The sequence below is a fragment of the Sceloporus occidentalis genome, unplaced genomic scaffold, assembly GCF_023333645.1.
Source record: "Sceloporus occidentalis isolate IW3139 unplaced genomic scaffold, rSceOcc1.0.p SCAF_6, whole genome shotgun sequence".
In the NCBI taxonomy this organism is placed as follows: Eukaryota; Metazoa; Chordata; class Lepidosauria; order Squamata; family Phrynosomatidae; genus Sceloporus; species Sceloporus occidentalis.
The window spans coordinates 127960339-127982266 of record NW_028316986.1 but is presented as its reverse complement, the minus strand read 5'-3'; the positions used below and the strand labels follow the sequence as shown (position 1 = coordinate 127982266).

Below are 21928 nucleotides of genomic sequence, written 5' to 3'. Positions count from 1 at the left end.
TAAATAACCCACAGTTGTATTACTGTTCTTCTCATTACCTATTTCCCCTATGCAAACAGACATGTGTACACATTTGCCTTCATATATTCCGATTGTTTAGATGCACTTTCAGAAGTTATAACAAGTGAGTAATGTCTAGTAACCTATTTTTATGCAGTTTGAAATATTTTAATTATTAAAATGCATTTATTAGAGTATTAAGTTTAACTGTTGATATTTTCACTATTCTAGGGTCCCCCAGGGGTGCCAGGATTTCAAGATTTCTTTAAAGGTCCATATTACCAGGTATGGGTACTTAATTTACTTGAGAAAAGATAGAAGATATCATATGTATGCTTTTTCTGTTTCCTGCTTTTTCTTCCCCCAGGTGCTTGTATTTCTTTTCCACATAAAGAATAGGATGACTGAAAGAAATGGGGAATGGCCAGTTTAGGGCATTGGTGGGGAACATGATCCAATTCTGGAGGATCAGCATCCTAAGACAAATTATTTGGTTACAAGGTCCCTAATACTGTTTTAGCCAATTCTTGGATTATTATTTCCTTTGAGCCTGAGACTATTTTAGGGCATTTTGGAGGTCAAGGTGGCCTGAGCAGCTGGGGTGACTTATCTTGAACCAAGATGAATATATCTGGTTGGACTCAATTGCTTCCTACTAAAATCAGCCTGAATCTATTCATTCCGTCCCTTGTAAGCCTGACTTGATCATTTCCCTTTCATCCTCTAATTCTTATTTGGCAAACACTCTCTCTCCATCTCTATGATTTCAAGTCAGCCTAATCTACTAGTTTAATGCAAGAGGATTGATAACCAATCTTATTTTCCTTCTATATGTAAAAACTAGGGTACCGTAAATAAGGTACTGTTAATTCTGTTGACTTGCTGTGTGCACCATCCCTCTTCAAAAAAACCCCTGTCTTTTCTGTTCATCAGGCACACTTGTATATATGCCAGTTTTTGAGCATGTTATTACATACATTCAGTAACTGATTGCAGCCTTTGTTATGTATATCTACGTATGCTATAGATTTTACTGGTTCAAAATCTTTTCCCACTAGTTTTGAGTTACTCTTAGGGCTACTTTCTGGATGTTCTCTAATCCATTATGTATATGAAAAACTAATTATAGTGGCACTCTCACTGCTCTTTATTATGTACAGTTCGCTTGCTATAACTACTCTCGGTACACTTGGCATCAGTTTTACTAGCTTCCTACTTCCACATAATTTAAGATTAACTGTATAGCAGGTGACATGAACCACAGTGGAGGTCCTCAGGGTTTGATATGTATCTGTCTGCAAGATTCATATTTCTTGCTCCCATGGGACTCTACAAATTCTTAACTCCTATCATGTTTCCCAGTTAATATCTTCTGGCAAAATGTGGGCCAGCTGTTTTGCCGGCAAGAAATTAATCATCTTTTAAATCCTCTTATGATACACCAACACACTTCTCCTTTCAGCTGTCCAGTGAAAATCATTTAATGACTTATTCTCAAGCAAGAAACATGCAAGAAAACAAGTGCTAAGTTTAGTTTTTAGGATGATGGCTCACTGATCTAAATTTCAGATTTAAATACTTAGACTCTCTGGAACCAAAGTTTCAGCTTGCAGCAGGGCTGATGCCTCAAGTCCTAAGATGGATGCAGTATATTCAGATCTATATATTACATTTGGAGGGCTCAGGGGAACTATTTGCTTTGTCTGGATATTAAGGAACTCTTAAAATAAATAAATGTTTATATGTTTGACCCAAGAATCACCACTTACTATTTGTGTCTAGGAGATTTCCCATCATTAACCTTAATGGTCACTTCATTTGTTTACAATAAAAGATGTGTGTCTGTGTGTGGATAATAAATATAAATATAGTATAGGTTCAATAAAATTTTAAACCCAAAAAACTAAAGAAAAAGCAAAACAATACCTATTTTTATTTATATTTATTTATTATTAAGCACATAAAATCACAGAGGTCAGTCTTGATCACTTGCATTCATATTTCATTTGCAATTCTCTTTCTCAAAACCTCAACTTCCTACCTAGCATCTAATTTCCAATCTTACAGCCTTCATGAGGAAGGAACCAATGTCCTTTTTCTCAGATTCTTGCCCAGTTGTAATCTTAGATTCCATCATTTTTGAACTTGCCAGATTTATTTGAATCAGGTGTGATAGGGATTCATATATTCCATTTATATAAAGTTATGGCTCAGGCAATTTTTGTTTTGTTTTGTTTTAAGGTTAGCTTTCCCTGCCCTGCCATAGATAGTTATCTCTCTTATAGACAGAGGAAAACCAAAGCTTAAGGGGATACAGATTCACTTCCTGATGTTTATTTTACTTATTTTATGTTGCTATTTATGCAACTATCATCCCCTTTCTCTCTTCTTATCTTCAGTACTTTGGGTGCAAGACTAGCTCATCTCTGTTTGGAAAGAACAAATGATATACCTACTTTGTTATCACTTCTCACAGCCAATTTGGCATGTTTAGTGAATTAGCCATTTTGGTTGCATATATAGGTGCCTCCCCAAAGCATATTGTTTGAAGCACACATCTGTACCATTTGAAACACAATTGCTACTTTGAATATATTCACACTGGGCATTTTCTCTTCTATATGCAGAGTCAGTTGTGTGATTTAAAGGGAGTCAGTGAACTGGATCGTTTCAATTAGAGCACATTTCCAATATTTAAAATTTATATACATTCTAAAAATGTTATCCCCTCCCTCCCAATTCTGTTTTATCAGTCTGATGTAAAGGAATGATTTTCCAATTGTTCATTTAATGAGGAAATAGAATGTACAAACTCTTCTGTAAATTCACTCATAATCAATGCTATGTGTTGAAGATCTTTGAAGAATGTCAAAATACTGGGTAGCACTTTAAGAAAATAATTATGTTTACAGCTTCCCCAGCTGTTCATTTAAAAACAATAAAAGAACCAGGGCCCAGACATACATACATCTAAATGCTAAAGTGAGAACTATTCCCAATATGAAGGCCAGACTTCTCAAAGTAGTTTAAAAGTAGTGAGGATGGAAGAAATATGAGGAAGAGCAAGTTTAGACTTACTGTAAAATCCAGGTGGACTCTGGGTTTTCCAGATTCTCAGCAAGCCTGGGTTTACTGTTTACTGGGTTTACTAAGGCATCAAGACAAATTGTGCCAAATCTGGCTTAAGTGGACACACATTCCCCTATTCTGAGGTTTTCTTGTAAAATGGCAGCCCACAAGCTAGTTTGTCCAAATTCTTTTCAGGCACATGTCCATGGCCAGTCTGTCTAATTATTTTCTCTTGTCTGTCAAGCTTGCAAATGCATACATTTCCACCCTGGTCCAGGACACTCATTTGTCTCCTTTTTTACCACAGGAGGACTGGCCTTTGGCTGAAACTAAAGCTAAGCCAAGCAGTTAATCGGAAGTGTGCAGATACAAGTACAGTCAGCCCTCCATAGCCTTGAAAATATTTTTTAAAAATATATACATTCCCAAAAGCAAACCTTGATTTTGCCATTTTATATTAGAGACACCATATTTCTATACCATTGTATTTAATGGGCTTGGGCATTCACAGATTTTAGTATCCACAAGGGGGTCCTGGAACCAAACCCCAGCACATACCAATGGCCCACTGTATAAAAATCTACCAAACAGCTATACTGATACCCAGTTATCTGCCCAAATTCAGCATCCTTTAAAAATGGTGAACAAGATGCTCAAACTTCCTGTCTAGAGAATTGTCACTTCTGGTAGGAATTATCATGGGACTGCTGAACCCTGTCTGTTCCATCCCAACCAGTACAAAATCTTCCCTCCAACGCGCATTTGAATCTGCCAGTCACACATCTATTCATCTGAATTTTCCAGGAAAATCCAGAGAAAATTGAGCTATTTTTTCTGTAGATTAAAGCCCTCAGTGCCTAAAAGACCCTCACTCATCACAAATTGGTCAGAACATCATGTGTCCAGATTGCCAACAATTTGAAGTGAGTGAGATTTTTAAATAATAGTGTAAACAATCTCCAAGTCACACTGAATTCTATTTAGCTGTGTCCATCCTCCAGAGGACAATACACTGCTGATCGAATAGATTTCCTTTTCCTCATGCAGCATCCAGTTCAGATCTTCTCCAGAGGATTAGAGCAGCTTCTGCAGTTCAGCTGAAGGCTATAAATGAGGCAGGGAGAAGAAGACAAATGAGCAAATGGAAGTCTATCTATGTAACATTAAGAGGAATCAATTATTTCTTCTAGTTCTGCTATCATATGCAAAGTAGAACTCTTTTTTTTAAAAAAAAACCTGGGTTTTTTTTAATGTCCCTTTTATTTGTACATGCTACAGTGTACAAGCCAGCCTGCTTCAAAGCCTGAATGGTAGGTGGCCACCTTAGAGACACCTTAAATCTCTTGTATTCTCCCCTTCTCATCTGAAGTTGACAGTATACATTGCTCAGGAAGAGGTGTGTGGGCTGTGCTCTCCTACTTTTCCTTCCCTCTTGGCTTGAGCCAAAGGTCAGGGCAACTGACCCTCCTCTTATTGCTACTGTTGTCTCTTTTTCCTCCTCAGTAGCAGTGTCTTTGATTCTTTGTCTGCCTGATACATTTGTTTGGGCTCTCTGGGCCAAAGCAATAAGGTAGTGAGGGCAGGGTGTAGTTATCACAAACTCAAATATGTCTTATTCCCTTCCTGCTTAAAGTTCACACTGAAGCAAGAGTTGTTTTTTCCCTGCAGTACAGCAAATACAAGAGGGTGTTTCAAACAAGAGTTAGTATAATGTAGTGGTGAGGGTGTTGGACAAGGAACTCATTTTCAAGTGACTGCACTGAGCTTTGAAACTCACTGAAGGAGCTTGGGCTAGTCATACTCCTTGCTTATCCTTCTCCAGAGGGTTGTTGTGAGGATGAAATGTGGAGACAGGAACTATAAATGCTATGGAATGACCTACCAGAAGAGATCCGTTTCATTACTACCTTAGAGGCCTTTAAAAAGGCACTCAAAACGGATCTCTTCCGGCGGGCTTATCCACTGAATTCCATATAAAAAGGTTATGACGACTGCTCTTCCTTGACTCTGATTGTTGGCTAATGGACGAATTGTAATTTTTAGAGAACTAATAGGAATTCTTGATAAATTCAGTGTTAGTATTTTATTGTTGTATTGATTGTAAATTGTACTAAATGTCTTTTAAGGTTGTAATCCCGCCTCGATCCATGGGAGAGGCAGGAGATATAAATAAACTATACTATTATTATTACTACTTTGAATTTACTGGAGAAAACAGTGAGGACAGAAGTTCCTCATACGCTGAGTAAGGTCAACTGTTTATTCCATATTTATTTGAAAAAGTCTGATGCGTTTCAGCCTTAGTGAGAAAAAGCCTTGTTCAGGGGCTAGAAACAAATACAAATATACATATATTATAAGTATTTAAAAGACAAGACAACACTTAATTAATGATAACATAGAAATACCTTATTTTTCATATCAGAATTATAAAGATAGAAGGTTAAGATTTCCCCTTTGACAAGGTTGTCAAGTCATGTTTGACTGTAGGGGATGGTTCTCATCTCCGTTATTAAGCCAAAGAGCCAGCATTGTCAAAGACGACTCTGCCATCATGTGGCCAGCATGACTGCACAGAATGCTGTTACCTTCCAACCAAAGTGGTACCTATTTATCTACTTGTGCTTTTGTGTGCTTTCAGACTGCTAGGTTGGCAGAACCTGGAATTAATGACCAGAGCTTACGGCATCACTCAGCACTTGGGCCTTGAACTGCCGACCTGCTGATCTTGAAATGGTCAGCGTCAGCAACTTAACCACTAAGCCACAATGTCCCAAATTAAAATTATACATACCCTTCAAAAGAAATCATTGGAGTTGTACTGTAAATACTCTCCATGTGTTTCAGTCATGTGCATACATATATTCTAATACAGTTGTTCTCTATTGCATTTAAAATAAAGTTTGTAGGTCCAAATCTTTATTCAGTTCTAAAAGCAGCAGGGATTTCAGTTATAAAATCCACTGAGTGAGCTTGGGCTGGTCACTGTCTCTGCTTAGCCTTCCTCAGAGGGTTGTTGTAAAGAAGAAATGCGGAAACACTATATATTGAGGATCAACCACACTTGAACCGAGTATTCAGTCCAAATAAGAAAACCCACCAAGTATAAGTAATAAGGAAAATATAGATACACACACTTTCCAAAACAGTGTTCTTACCCTGAGATTCTTCCATGTCACCCTGATGAATAGATAAGAGGTGCCAGTCTCTGAGACCTGGGGACCCTAGACACCATTCTGATCTCATTAGAGGAAAGGCTGGATATAAATATAAATAACAAAAATGACACTGCCAGAGGGTCATCCCTAGGACAGTGGCTGGGAGGGTCTGATCTGGCAAGTCCATGCTATATAGACTCATAGAGTTGTAGGACACCACAAGGCCCATCCAATCCAACCGGCTGCCATGCAGGAATACACAGTCAAAGCACTTCTGACAGATGGCCATCCACTTATGTTTAAAAACCTCCAGACTTCGCCACTCTTTGAGGCAGCATGTTCCACTGTTGAAAAGTTTTTACCATCATGAAGTTCTTTCTAATGTTTAGGTGGAATCTCTTTTCCTGTAGCTTGAATCCATTGTTCCGTGTCCTATCCTCTAGGGAAGAAAAAAGCAAGTTAGCACCTTCTTCCATATGACATCCTTTCAAATATTTTAACATAGCTATCACGTCACCCCTTAATCTTCTCTTCTCCAGTTTAAACACACTCGGCTCTCTAAGCTGCTCCTCATGGTTTCCAGACCTTTCACTGTTGTTGTTATAGAAAGAAAAGTAATAAGTAGTCACAATGACTGCATAAGTATTTCATTACCTGTCATAATAACAAAGGAGAGACAACTGAATGTCAAATTTATTTTTCTCAAAAGAGTCATCATGAAGAAATTGGCTCAAAAGGTGGAAAAGGTGGAAAGGTAAGTAATGACCTTTGCCCAGGGGTTTGAACATGGTTGGTATTTGGTTGATTGGATGTAATTAATACGAATTAAACATGATTTGCACTGACTGATCCAAATCTTTAAAGTTGAAGTTCAAATAAAAGGAAGACAGACATGGAAGAATATACTCCTTGGCTTCAGGCCCACGACTTGTAACAGCTTTTGTGGTGTTGTTCTTACTGACCTGAAAGACTGAGTGTTCCATAGAACAGAGTGCTGATTCAAGGAGAAAAATGCTGAGGACATGCTTTCCCCATGAAATTGGCCCTCACAGGAATAGGAGAGATGCCTGCAGAGCAAATCGTTGCACTGATAGTCTTGTACATGAGTTTGAGTTTCCAAAATGTCTTGAGAGCTACTGAGGTAACCTCAGAATGGGACTTCTAGCAGTCTGTTCAATAGTAAAATTTAAAATTGAAGGCCTAAACCTGTCTCACACATTCAAAATGGGTTGCAGTGAATTAAACTGAATAAGTATGTTGAAGACAAAGCTGCATAGCTCCAGAAAGGCACCATTTGGTTTATACCATTAATCACACAAGCTAAACATAGTTGAAAACATGATTAGTCAAAAGTAAGTCTCACTGAATCAGTGGGCCTTGTTCCCAAATCAGGAAAGTTTAAAGTTGCCACCAATAAATTCATGGGCTGACTTTATATACCATTGATGGAACACTTCTGTGTCCTGAATTCTTCTACTGAAACACTGAAATAATTAAATACTGTAAGGTATAGCTCAGCTAAATCCTATCATATTGTTTAAGTGTATCATGTATTCTACAGGTATAGTTTATGCATGGATAGTATTGTATCTTCAGAATTCTTTGTCTGCTGCTGCTTTGGATTACAGCATTTTGTTCTGCGCTCAATTACGTTTCATGAAGCCAACATAATGTTTAAACATGCTTTGACTATTAGCTCATACCTTGCCAGTTGCAGCATTTTACACTTGCCAACACTTGATTTTGAATATCCACATAAAAACTAAGATTTTTAAAACTCTGTCCTAGGGAGAGCATTTTGAGAAAGGCGAAAAAGGGGATCCAGTAAGTACATCTGAAATCTGTAATTATTATCTTATTCCATTGAATATTCTCATTTTTCTACATATGTTGGTTACTTTAAATAGGTCTGAATAAATTCAGTCATGTTTCCCTTTAAAATATGCATTTTGGATCATTAGCAGTATTTTACTTCCATATTGAGGTGATTGATTTACAGCAAGGGAGGAGAATGTGTGGCCTTCCATTTATTGTTGGACTACTCTGTCATAAACCTTAGCCAGCATGACCAATAGTGAAGGAAAATGGGAGCTGCAATCCAACCATATGTGGAGGGCTACACATTCTCCATCCTTGATTGCAAGTAGCATTATGGTAGAATATAGTTAAAACAGTCTTCTTTCAGTGAAAAGTTACTTGCGGGGGGGGGGTATCTTCCCATCTGCTCTACTTCCTGATCTTCCATAGAGATATATGAAACAATTGTATAGACCCTATGCATATGTATTTCAGTCATGAAGTTTATTCACAAATTTTATGTAGGCTCTTGTTCCCATGATTTCAGGCTATGTGCATTGCATTTTAGTGTACAGATCACTGGTAAATGTTACATCAGTAGTAAAGGGTGGCACCTCTCGTCAAACTCATAAGCCCCGCCCACTGACAGGTGCCCCGCCCCGGAAGTCCCGCCTTAACAGGAAGTCCCGCCTTAACCAGATATCCGGCCTCCTGCCGGAAGTCCCGCCCTCCCCGGATATCCGGCCTTCTGCCGGAAGTCCTGCCCTCCCCGGATATCCGGCCACGCCCCCCGCTTGTGGCCCCACCCCAGCATGAAACCCCGCCTGTAGGTGGAGCGTCTGAAGGGACTCATGTGACCATGATGATTCAAAAGGGCCAATCAGAAGACGGTTTTAGCAACGCTACAGGAAGCCTTTGGGCAAGCCCAGACATGTTCAGAGAAGACAACATGGAGGCCCCCACTACTTCTGCAAACTCTACAGAGCAAGAAACAGGGGATGTGAAGCCAAAAAGCAGAAAGCGTTATCCTAGCAATAGTTCAGATGATGGGCTTTCTACCTATGCTGACCTGGCTAGCGAAGAAGCTGATGAGATTTGCAAAGCATGGAACCGCCTGGTGGATGCCGTTTCAGCAGAACCAGCTGTAATGCAGGTAAAAAAGTGGGTTTTTTTTATTTTTAAAGGGTTTTGACTAGCCTTACAAAGTCGGCTCCCCACCTCTCCTCTAAAAAAACAAAAAAAAGACTATTTTCTTTATATTTTAGCAACCTCAGGCCAGTAGCAGTTCTGCAGAGAAGTGTGCTGAAGCATGTGGAGGCAACACATTACCTATAGCTCTGTGGAGGTTTGCAAGCATTGGCTGGAATGATATTCCAGTAAGTCATCTTTTAGAAGGGGATTTTGGTATTAAGTGTGTGTGTTTTAAAAATGCATTTTAAAGGTAATCTATCTTTTTTCTTTTTTAGGATTTCGTCGAGATGTCTACAGCTCAACCTAGCCCTGTGGTCATGGCTAAAATTCTTGGACTAGATGTTCCAAAAGAACCATTAAATTTTTCTCCCAGAGAATTGAAAGTTCTCATGCGGTCAACAATCAGAGCTGTGTGTTATGGAATCATCACCCATTGTTTGCAGCAATATCGCTATGAATCCTGTGTTGGCTGTGTAATCTCTGCCCCTGCTCAAAATTCCCATGACTGTCTGTTGTGGTCAAAACGTTATCTGTGTAGAAAACTGAGCTGGTTATGTGGGCAAATAGATTTTAAAAACGTGTTACACGTATATATTCTTGTAGCTTACAGTTTCAATGGCCTATTGATAACAAATGAGACTGTAGACCAAATCTTGCAACTTGTAACTAAAGTAGAGAGATCTGAAAATTCACTGAAGGAATTAAATAACATTTTGAAACCCAGGGATAAGCCTATTTTGGAGCATGTGTTAAAAGTGATTAAAAATAGATCTTATAAAACATTTCTAACAACTATTAACAGACCATCTGATCCATAAAGACTGACTAGAAGTTTGTTTGAAAACTGTTGGCTGCTTTGATATTTTTTTAAAAATGTTTGTTAAAAGGTTATAAAATAAAAAAGAGTTTATTTTAAAAAGGTGTTTGTGATTTTCTTTTCAAAAAAGTGACTACTCTAGAGCTGGCTCATAATGAGTATTTACAATGGGGGGGGGGGGTATCAGTATTCATGCACCACTCAATCTCCCTAGAAAACATGAGGCTTTGGTGGTGTGGGGGATACAAAATGGAGGGGTGGAGGGTGGAGATGGCTCTTTAAATTAAACAATGAAGAGGGGGTGGGGGGAAGCCTTCTTACAGAAACCCTCCAAACTTCCTGACCCTCCTTAGCCTAAAAACAGAAATAAAGCAAAGGAGAGATTCTTACAATTAAGCTGTACAGCTACCTCTCCAACCCCCCCCCCCCACTTCAAACAAAAAGCAGAAATCAGGGTGGCTCTTAAATAATGTAGAGGGTTGAAAATCATTTTTTGCAACCCCCCAAGGCCCCCTCCCAATGTCTCCTAAACACAGAAACAAAAAGCATGGTTGAAGTTTTAAACAGACACTATATTTCCCTGGTGGGGCCCTCTGCAAAAAGTTTTTTAAAAAGAGAAAAGGGGAGGGGGGTGGCTTACCACATGGCTATGTGCCCTGCAACATGTACACCTTAGGGGTGGGGGGCCACCTTAGGGGGATGGAGGGACATAGATCCACCCCCAAGGACCACCTTTGGGTCATAGATCCACCCCCAAGGACCACCTTAGGGGGGGTGGAGGGACATAGATCCACCCCCAAGGACCACCTTTGGGTCATAGATCCACCTCCAAGGACCACCTTTTGGGGGAGGGGGGATAGATCCAACCTACCCTTTTTCTTAGGGGTGGGTGGGGGCAGGTCTCAAGAGCCAATCACAGACTGGTTACCTGACGTATAAAAGTTCTGCAGAGAAGGGGGTCTGTCCTTTTCTGGCTGCCATACCTATGAGACTCTGTGGTTCTTGGTAAGTTTTTTCCTGTATATTCCATAGCATTGTTTTTTAAAAGAAGGCCTTTATAACTATTGCCTTTTCCCCATTTTTAAACTTTATTCAAAATGGGCTGTTGTGGGCCTTTTCCCTCACTAAAGAATAAATATTTGATGAATGTCCATTAATTTGGGGGGGAAAACTGAGCAGCTTTAAAATTACAAGCATAACATGCGGCTTTCTCTTTTTCCATGGACTTCATCTAAAATCTGGGGCTTTGGGCCATAAAAACATTGGTATTTATGCATTTTCCTGTTAAATGTTTTTAATTGTTAGCATGTAGTTCTGTTAGAAAGAAATTTTACATGTGCTACAAATGTTTTAGAAGCCTTTTTAAAAAATACTTTTCAAAGCTTACTGAGAGTAGAAATGTGTGGATTAGGATATACGGGTTTTTAAAATGTCTGGCAAATGGTTTCACTTGGAAACATGTGCTCAGCACTGTTTTAAATTTTTTTTTTTTTGTTAAATATATATTTTTAACAAAGCTCTTTTTGGTATTTATGAAACAAGGTTTAAAATGCTTTAGAAGCCTTTTTAAAAAAACTTTGCTTTGCTTACTGCTGGGTATGTTTGATGGGATTAAGAAAGATGTGTATTAAAAAGTCTGGCCCCTGTTTCCACATGCAAAACATGTGCTTGGTACATTTTTAAAAATTTTTGTCAAATATTATTTTAAAAAGCTCTCTTTTTGTGAAACAAGGTTTAAAATGCTTTATAAGCTTTTTTTTAAGAGTATTCTGGAGACTTTGTGGGAAGATTTGATGGGGGTAGAAAACAAAGCTCCAGAGGTGTTAATGGGTTTATGGTCAAGAGCTGATTACTCATACGCAGCAGAGTTACAGCCTTTTGTATTGTTAACTTTTGGCTTGTTGGTGCTAAAAGTTCATTTAATTGTTAAATAAGCCTATTTGGAAAACTTCTTTTTGCCATTTTCCCCCAAAAAGTTCTTTTTTAGGTTTTAAATTGTCTAATGTGCCTGTTTTAAAAGCTCTTTTTTTTGGTTTTTCTCAAATAAGTGCCCATTTGGAAAATCTTTTTATTCTGTTTAAAACTTTTTTTTTTTTTGCCAGTTTTTCTTAAATAAGCCTGTTAACTACCATTGCTTTGAGCATTGCTTTGTGTGTGTGTAGGGGTTAGGAATTGATGGTGACTAGGTAATTTCAAAAGATTTTATTGGGTGGATAGCTTTGTTATAGGACATTAGCATACAAGAGCTTATGCCGGAAATAACAACCACTTTAGATATAAAATATTGTACAGACGGTTAAAAACAGCTGTTCTCATATTTCTGGGTGTAACTTCATGCGTCATTATTAAGCCGTTTTCCTGAAATAATGAAAAGAAAAAAACTGTTAGGGCAACACATTTTTCTCAATTGATCACTGGTTCCATAGGGTTTCCTAAAGAATATGTGTTAAACTTACCCAGCTGCCATTTTCCTTCATCCAGATGTGTTTCTCAATTATCAAATAGCCGGCAATGCAATTGGTAATTTGCTGTACATTTCCTGTTGTGAGAGGCACACCTCTGGTCTTCAGCTTTTTGGCAATAAAACCTCCAAATAAGAGAGTCATCACAATTCTTCCCCAGTTGATTTTTCCATCAGAAAATTGAGACCTCATAACTAAATGGATTATTTCACAAGCACGAGAAATATTTGGAATTTCCAACTGTGTTATTAAGGGTTCCATTTTTTCTTCCACGTGCTTCTGAGTTGAATTGGCCAATTTTTGTAAAGTGTCATATTTGTGAGTCGGGAAGGAGAGTGGGACCCTCCTCTCGGAGATTTTCTCGGGGATCTCACAAGTGAGGTTCCTGCAGATCAGACCATTACAGAGTTTGTGTCAGCAGGGCCTAAGACCTACGGTTATAAGTTGTCTAACGGCACAGCCTGCATGAAGGTCAAGGGGATTACATTGAACAGCGCTAACTGTGAAAAAATTAATTTTGACAGTCTCAAAGACCTGGTATTCTCCTACGTCTCAGACAAGAAAGGTTCCACACCTCATGAAATTGTGGTACAGCAGCCAGGTATTGTAAGAAATAAGCAGCATTGGACACTTCACACTAGAAATCTCAAAAAAACACAAAAAGTTGTTTTTGATAAAAGGGTCATTACTGAAGGATTTAGGACACTTCCTTATGGCTACTAAAATGGAAACACGCTGGCAACACCCATTCTCAGCTATTCTCGCTGGACCTAGTGGCTGTGGGAAGACGTTTTTTATAAAAAATATGCTGGATCATGCTGGTAGTGTGTTCTCAGAAATGCCTGAAAATATTGTCTGGTGTTACAGTTGTTGGCAACATTTGTACAAAGAACTCCAATGTAAATACCCTATTATTCAGTTTGTACAGGGGATGCCTGATAAATTTGATGATGATGAACTGTTACCCCCCAATAAAGTAAATCTTTTGGTTATAGATGATTTGATGATTCATGGTTCTGAAAATAGAGATCTTGAGCGGGTTTTCACCCAATTTGTACATCATAGGAATCTGAGTGTATTTTTCATTACCCAAAATATTTTTTGCAAAGGAAAAAGTAGCCGGACCATCAGCCTTAACGCTAAATATATGGTGCTCTTTAAAAATCCTCGGGACAAATTACAAATTGCTACTTTGGCTCGACAGATGTATCCGGGAAATGTCAATTTCTTCATGGAGGTGTTTGCTGATGCTACAAACAAACCTCATGGGTATTTAGTGCTGGATCTGAATGCTAACACCCCTGATTCTTACAGGCTAAGAACTTGCCTTTTCCCTCCAGATTTGCCTGTGGTATATATAATGAAGAAAAACCATTCCCACCACAAAAGGGCCCGGTTTTAACAATCCAGGGCTCTGTTGTTGTCTGCTCCTCCATGGGGAAACATGTCCAGTCGCGTAAAGAGAAACTTGGCACTTTTAAAACTGCTTATTACAGTGCCTCCTCGTCAAAGAAAGGCCATTTTGTGTTCAGCTTCGGATGACCTTGTTGCAGCCATTTCAGAAATAGCCCTCAATACTTTAAAAGGCAACATTCCTTTATCCCCACAGCAGGTGCGTGTATTAAAAAAAAGACGCACCCTTATTAAAACTCTGGGTAACAGTAAATTGTCCCTGAGAAAAAAGAAGTACCTTGTGAAGCAGTCTGGGGGTTTTTTGGGGCCACTGCTAAGTTTCGCAGTTCCTCTAATAACAGGCCTTTTAACTAAACAGTGATGGAATATGCTGAAAAAATGTATTTGGTCCCCAGCCATCAGCTAGAACAATTAAAGGGCCCAGCTTCTAAAGATGAAAACATCAGAACTACAGCAATCTCTTCCTTAGATACTGAAATGCAGGCAATTCTACGTAGGACCGACTTAACTGAATATGAGAAAGCCAGACGTTATGATGCTTTACTCCAAAAATATCTAACTCATGTAAAACAGAAGGAGGCAGAGAAACAAAGTTTAAATCTGTTTCTACCCGAATCCCCTTCTGAAGAAGTTGTGATGAACTCCCCTGATGGCATGATTCAAGAAGTGTTGGACAATCTGCCTGTCAGGTACAAAAATAATGCAAGATTGTTACTAAACAAAATGAGTCAAAACAAAAATGTTTCTTCGTGGGATGACAAGGGCGTCTTTGTGTATAAAGGAGAATCTGTAACTGGATCTAATATATTGGACTTAGTCAAAAGTATAATACAGCCTCATGCTTTACCAACCAAACGCCTCCCCAAAGGCTGGGATGTTTTTTTGAGGGCCATGGCTGAAATAAACGCTCCAACTTCTGTGGTGGGTAACACTGCCAATAGAGAACTTTTGAACCGTTTAAAGAACCCTGAAGATTCTTTGTCACTTACACCTGTACTGTCACACAGATCTTTTAAAAAACAACGGCATGCTGCTTGTACCTGGCTCACTTTATAACGCCGCTATTTTTTAGAAAAAGAAATAGAAATAAAAGTCTTCTTTTTAAACTATTTGATAGTCTGTGAGTGTTTTTTTAAAATGAAAATAAAAGCCAGGACACAGATTATGTTTTAATAAAACCCTCTGAGGGGGTGTGTTTATTAGGAAATGCGGTGGTGAAATTCATTACAGGATACACATCCCTGAGTAGTCTGGAACATGTCTGAGACAAGCCCGGGCAAGTTCTTCTTCTTTTTCACAAACTGTACAACCATCTCATCGTTTTTTTCCAAATTGTGAGAATATAGGTCTTGAATATTTTTAAATGTCAGGCCCTTGCCGCGCTGTTGCAGAAAAAACACACAATGATATCCACAAACCACAGAGTCTGGGGCTTGTACTGGATGACCCTGAAACACAGTTTTGTAGCCATTTTTTCTTAAAAAATTCATGATTGTTTTAGGAAACAGAGGGTGGTCTGGAGGGTGTCCGTAGGAGTCAAAAAATTCGCCATTTTTTTCTTCTGTCAAGTATATAGCAAGCCAATGTTCTCCTGGAAGGTTGTGAGGATGGGTGTTTATGACCAAGCTCAGGGGCCTTTGCAGCAGCTTCTTTCTGGGGAGCATGTCACAGGGGAAGACTCCATAGAAGCTCTTCCGAGTATAGGGGTCAGAAGTCAGTATGCGGGTTAACTGCAGGCTATCCATGTTACATATAATCAAACAAGACATTTCTTCGTTGATTTATTTCTATCACATTGTCAAAAACTCCATAAACAACCATATTGACAGTGGTTGGCAGGGGCCTGGCAAAACGCAGCTCTGCCCTCAGGTTTCCAGTTTTAATCAAAGAGTAGTGGTCACCTCCTTCTTGATCTGGAGTCAGGTCAAATGCAAAAAGTGTGTAACCTCTTGCATATTCTTCACGGTTAATTAAAAGAGACCTGTCTTTCATATGCTTGCCCGCCGTTTGTACCAAACTCATATACTCTCGCACACAGTTTCCCTCTTGAAAATCGGGCTGAAACGGTTTCATTGGATTCTGTTCTCCATCCAGGTAAAGGGCCGCAAAATTAATATCATAATGTTTAAAGTTAAACGGATTTTTGTTGTAAATACCGCTAAAGGCATCATTGTCCACCAGGCCTATAACCACCTGTTTAGGTAATTGTCCCAGAAACAGGTTCTCCTGATTAGAGACGCGGCTGCCTCTCGGGATGCTGAACACTTTCATACTCACACGATCCACAGGATATTTGGCATTGGAAGTCAACAGTCCTTCGGCGTGTCCCAGGCGGACACCAGGGGACACCCTCACCTTTTTGACAAAAAGGGAGGCTGATAGAATTTGCAGTTTGTACTGCCTGTCTGCAGCATCGCTCATTAAGCAGAAAGCATCTTTGTTGCGGGTGAGTTTAATTTTCACATCAACGCCATTTAGCAAAAGCTTTTCTTGAAAAAACAGGTCAGCATGGAGATGGCCCAGCAAGTCTATCTTTCTACTTGCAGCCGTCAGGGCTGCTCTTTTAACAAAACCTTCATTATCCCCATCCAGCTCAGCTGATTCATGCTCTCCAGCTGTATCTTTATAAAACAGGCCTGCAGAAAATTGAGTTGCTAGAGTGTCATCGCTGTAGTTTAACACAGATTCAATGAATGATCGGTAAGGATAACAGTTATTACTCTGGCTGACGAGACGATCTGCTATAGTAATATCAACCTGACTGAAAATGGAGGCTATTGGATAATTCACCAGCCCTACCTTGGAATCTTCTGCAAGGTTTGACCCATCTTCATTCACTATTTTACAGGTCAAATAGAGGAGCGTGTTGTTCAGATCCATATAGTCCTCACCATTCCCGGCAATGAAAAAGTCAAGTGGGGCAGATTCTGTAAGAGCAGTCAGTGGGGGAACCTCAATAAACACACTTCTCTCAATACTGGTCTGAGTAGGCCCAATGTGGAATAAATCTAATTCAGATTTAGTGCACTCTTCAGAGCCACAATGGATAAAGGCCATGATGCTGGTTTAAAAGATGTCCCTCTTAGCCAGAGCCCTCTGTCGCTTTCGCACAGCTCTCCGCTTCTGAGTTTTCTTTTCTTGTGGGACTTTTCTTTTAAGGGGGTGGGGAGGGCCTGTCAGCCTCGCCTGTGATGCTTTTCTTTTTAACCCCTTCCTTCTTTTAATGTACATCAGGCCCGATCCTTCTTGCAGATTTGGAGGTGTCACTCTATTTAGAACTGCCTCAGTCACCTTGCCAGCAACATCTTTGGCAATATTACGAAAAGCTGTTTTTGCGTGAGGTTTAATAATGTCCAGGCCTCTTCTTAAAAGCGGTACAGCTTTTCGAAAAAGGCCTCTGAAAATCCCACCAAGCCCTGCCCCATACATTTGGGGGACACCCTGATATCCAGGAAGGCCATTTCCAGCCTGGGCTCTGTAATAATTTCTGTAAAGGGCTGGGTCCCCATATGATTTTACGATCACCATTTTTTTTTTTTTTTAAAGATGCAGAGTTCTCCTGGGCCGGAAGTGAAGCTTCACAATCACCTTTCCAAAGCGAAATGGGACTTTTTTGTTCTGATCTGTCTTTATCTCAACAGTGATGGTGTCAACATGGTGCTTGCTTACAGGAATGTAGTGAGGCTTGTCATAACAAATATTGACACGCTCATTATTCTGTCCTTGCACAGGTACGCAGCGTAGCAAAGGCACATAGACGTCCCCAACTATCTGGTGCTCCACAATATCTGTGTAAACATATAAACTGGTGAAACCCCCAGTGATGTCTGCTGCGAAAGGCAGGATTTTGACATGATGGTTGGGAAACAGCCCTAATATGTAGGATAATTCTGCACCAACCATCAGTGTGTATGTGCCATCTGTTTCAAGCCAAACCTTTCTGGACACTTGGTCATACCGCAGAACCACTTCTGGGGGATCATTGTGTGTTTTTATAAGGCTATTCATGTGTGCAAGTAGTTCAGGGATACTTGAATAATAGCCCCGTTGTAGAAGGTAACGCCACCGCCTTTTCCCGTTTGCAATTTCAAACCACACATCAGAAGTTACAGTGTTCCAACTATGAGGGTACTGTATCTCGGCCAGGCCTACCTCCCACTCCCCAGGAAGCTCCAGAGGTCTTGCGACAGAGATAGTAAAACTTGAGATCGTGTTCTCTGGAAAAACATCTGCACAGGCATTACTTGGAAGTACAACATAAAAGCTACCATCCCCCATTGTTCCACCTCTTCACCAGCAGCTATTACACAGGTTTGCCAACTTCAGAAGCAAGAACCCAACTGTTGAATTTGCTTGGCCATCCTAGCCATTTCACTAGGTAATGCTTCTTTCTACCCTTCCCTTTTGTAGCTAGAATTTTCTCAATCCTGTATACCTGGTCCTCTGCAGTGTTAATCTTTTGTAATTCTTCAGGATAAAAGCTGCCAACCACAGTTTCACCATCATAATCTTTCAGAAGAAACACAGGCCTTTCTGCTTTTCTGATGACATGGTCCACAATGAATACCTCTGTAGTAAAATTCTGTTCATAGCCCTTAGCAAATATTCCCTTGCTTTTAGAAATCCTAACGTGGTCTCCTTTTCTGAGCACTGGCACTTCCTGTTTTCTTTTGACAGGGGTCCCATAAACTGTTTTCCACACTGCTAGGTCATTGGAATCATTGACATCAACAGGCCTTGCTTTGATAGTACGGTGAAAACTATGATTATAACTTTTTATAAACAATGGGAGGGCATCAATATAGGTGAAGGTGTTATTGGCTGTGAAGTACCTCCACATTTTTGTTTTTAAAGTTCTGTTAAACCGCTCCACAACTGCAGCTTTAACTTCATTATTGGTGACAAAGTGATATACCCCATGTTGTTTTAAAAGGCTACTTACAGGCTTGTTTAAGAACTCGGAGCCACGATCTGTCTGTAACTTAACAGGTTTTCTGTTATTTTCTGAGAAAATAGTATTAAAGGCTCCTGACACTTCTCTACCTGACTTATCCTTCAGAGCCACAGCCCAGGCATATTTTGAAAGGATATCTATCACGGTTAAAATGTACTTGTAACCCCGATTATACTTAGAAAATTGTTGCATATCAACTAAATCAGCCTGCCATTGAGAATCCACTTTAGATACAACAGTCTTGTTTCTTTTAAAACGGACCCTGGCTGGCCTATGTAGTGTATAACTGTCCTGTTTGGAAAGCCATCCAACAACCTCCCCCTTCCGGATGGTTTTGTTCTGCTTTTTGGCCTCTAGAAAGAGGGGATGAACACCGCCAAAGCTTCCAACTTCTTCAGGGTCGTAGTATATTTTCTTTAGGATTTTTTCATGTTCTGACATTTTGTCAGCTGCTGTAAATATGAACACGCAGGTATAGATCAAACCATTTTTATTGCAAATTACACAGAGCATATCTAATCTTCAGGCTTGAAGGAAACACATGAAACACAGGATATGTTTACATTCTGAGAGTTTCCGAACTGAAGATTCTTCACGTCACTTTCATGCACACCAGCCTCCTGTTGGCAAAAACATTTAAAACATCTTTTAGTAAAAAAACCTCTGCATGCAATGCACCCCCCACCTCTCTCTTTCTTTAAAAAAAAACAGCCACTCAATACAAAAAACTCTTACCGGTAAGCTGTCATAACCTGCATCTGTCTTTTCAGAGTTGTCCCCCAAGGCAGCCTCCATCAGGTCATCAAGGAGTGATTGGTTAGCCGATCCAGCTGTGTCAGGCTCTCCCACCGAGCTCTCAATCTTCTGTGGGGCTGCTTTACTAAACACACTGCCATCTAGCTCTTCTGGATCAGAAATCAGAGGTCTTTCCCTCTTCGGGAAAAGTGCTTTCAGATCACAACCGCAATCACACTCTAGGTCAGATCCATTATCAAGGCCATCTATACTCCCGTCCGGCGAGCTCATGGTTTTAGTCCCAGCCTCTTGGCCTGCTGAAAAAACAAACACGGGGGAATCCTTCACGGTGGTCTTTTTCTTACCAGCACGGGTTTTCAGGTCTGCAGGAGTTAGCGAGAGAGGCTTCGTAAATTCTGCCCAGCCTTCCTTAAGCAAGGGTACCGGGGGTTTGGAAAAGCCCATAGGTCCTGGCAGTAGCGGGGGGAAAGAGGTGAATCTAGGGGCGGCCTTCCTTGCAGGTTGCTTTTTTCTTGCTGCAGATGGCCTGGAAAAACCGCCAGAGCTTGGAATAGCGGTGGTTGACTCCATGTTGTCTTCTCTGAACATGTCTGGGCTTGCCCAAAGGCTTCCTGTAGCGTTGCTAAAACCACCTTCTGATTGGCCCTTTTAAATCATCATGGTCACATGAGTCCCTTCAGACGCTCCACCTACAGGCGGGGTTTCATGCTGGGGTGGGGCCACAAGCGGGGGGCGTGGCCGGATATCCGGGGAGGGCAGGACTTCCGGCAGAAGGCCGGATATCCGGGGAGGGCGGGACTTCCGGCAGGAGGCCGGATATCCGGTTAAGGCGGGACTTCCTGTTAAGGCGGGACTTCCGGGGCGGGGCACCTGTCAGTGGGCGGGGCTTATGAGTTTGACGAGAGGTGCCACCCTTTACTACTTACATCCATCTGTGCATGTCTGGGACATTTGGGAGTGAAACTGGTGATCTTGCTCCCACTACTGCATGCAACCCAGAAGGAATATTATTGAATATTCAATATACTGTTTAATATCTAATATACTGTCCATGCTGGCAAGCTTAGAACCATGAGTGTTTGATTTGGTCATGAATCTTTGGCAGAAAGCTGCCATCATTAATGGAGGATATTCATCAGTGACCATATTGTTGACAATGAAGCTATTAGGTTGTATGTATTAGTGGGCGTTGTGTTAGTGAAGAGCATTTCCCCTCACATAAAGTAAGGCATGAGATGTTGCCCTCTTGTACCTAAGGGTGCATCTAAATTGTACAAATAGTACAGTATGAAGTGCTTTAGCTCCATTCTATAAAATCCTGGGATTTGTATTTTTACGAAGTATTTAGCCTTCTCTGCCAAAAAGTGCCAGTGCCTCCCAAAACTACAAGTCCCAGGATCCTGTAGGAAGGAGCAATGGCAGTTAAAGTAGTGTCATAATTTCTACAGTGGAGATGCACCCTGAGGTACTCCAGCACCTCATGCCATATGTTCCAGAGCATTCCCGCACTATAGTGAGTAAGAGGTGGAGTGGCAAAAAGGAAGCACCCTGTCTTACACATTTGGATAAGCTTTCTGCTAGGTCATTGTTGGAAACAACTCAGAGTAAATATAGCCAAGGAATTGTTTTTTTCTATTAATCTAAAGAAAACCTGTACTGACAGGACCTTAAAATTACATTGAGTGTTTTACTGTGAACTACAATGCCTTGCTGAAAAGATTAAAATAAACTTTTCTCTAGTATATCACCTACTTGCTATAGACCTTCTGTCACCCCAGCTTATTTCACTCTTTTTGGAAAATGTTTATTTAGGGTGAATCAGGGGAGCCTGGTCTTCCTGGGCCTATTGGTAGTCCAGGACCTCAGGTAAGTAGGTAAATGTTTTTTAAAATGTTTCATTTAAGTTTTGTATTGTGTCGTTTACCATATTAACAGAGCACTATGTTTTCCTCCCAGTTCTTTTATAACTCTTGATGTTTTAAGAATGTATATGCATTTGTGCTCTGACAGTCACTGGTTGCACCCATAGAAAATGTCAAAAGTATATGCAACTTCCTAACAGTTTTTTTTTCCATAAGTCATACTGACTTCTTAAAAGTCATCCCAGTCACAGTTAAACTTAATCCAAACCATGCTTATTTGTACAGTGCCAAGTGTATAGCTGACTGTCAACAAAAGTTAAATAATACAGTAGTAGCAACAATAATTAATTTAATAATAGTTCTCAGCTAAGTCCAGAATTTGACATGTCAGACCCACCTCAACAAAAGAAAGAAAGGGCGTTTGTTTATGCTCACCTTCAGTTAGCAAA

At 40.1% G+C, this 21928-nt stretch overlaps 2 protein-coding genes across 2 annotated transcripts in view; both read left to right on the top strand.

Moving 5' to 3' along the window:
• Positions 1–21928, top strand: part of COL19A1 (collagen type XIX alpha 1 chain) — a 294427-nt gene that overhangs the window by 193030 nt on the left and 79469 nt on the right. The window contains exons 18-21 of the mRNA XM_089530985.1: positions 232–285; positions 6937–6981; positions 8016–8051; positions 21430–21483. Coding sequence (XP_089387111.1) covers positions 232–285; positions 6937–6981; positions 8016–8051; positions 21430–21483 — 189 coding nt within the window. The remainder of the gene's footprint in view (positions 1–231; positions 286–6936; positions 6982–8015; positions 8052–21429; positions 21484–21928) is intronic.
• On the top strand, positions 8845–10115 carry LOC149311392 (uncharacterized). Its single transcript, XM_089528560.1, has 3 exons — positions 8845–9177; positions 9290–9400; positions 9491–10115. The coding sequence occupies exons 1-3, from the start codon at positions 8884–8886 to the stop codon at positions 10031–10033; spliced, it is 948 nt and encodes a 315-aa protein (XP_089384686.1). The 5' UTR covers positions 8845–8883; the 3' UTR covers positions 10034–10115.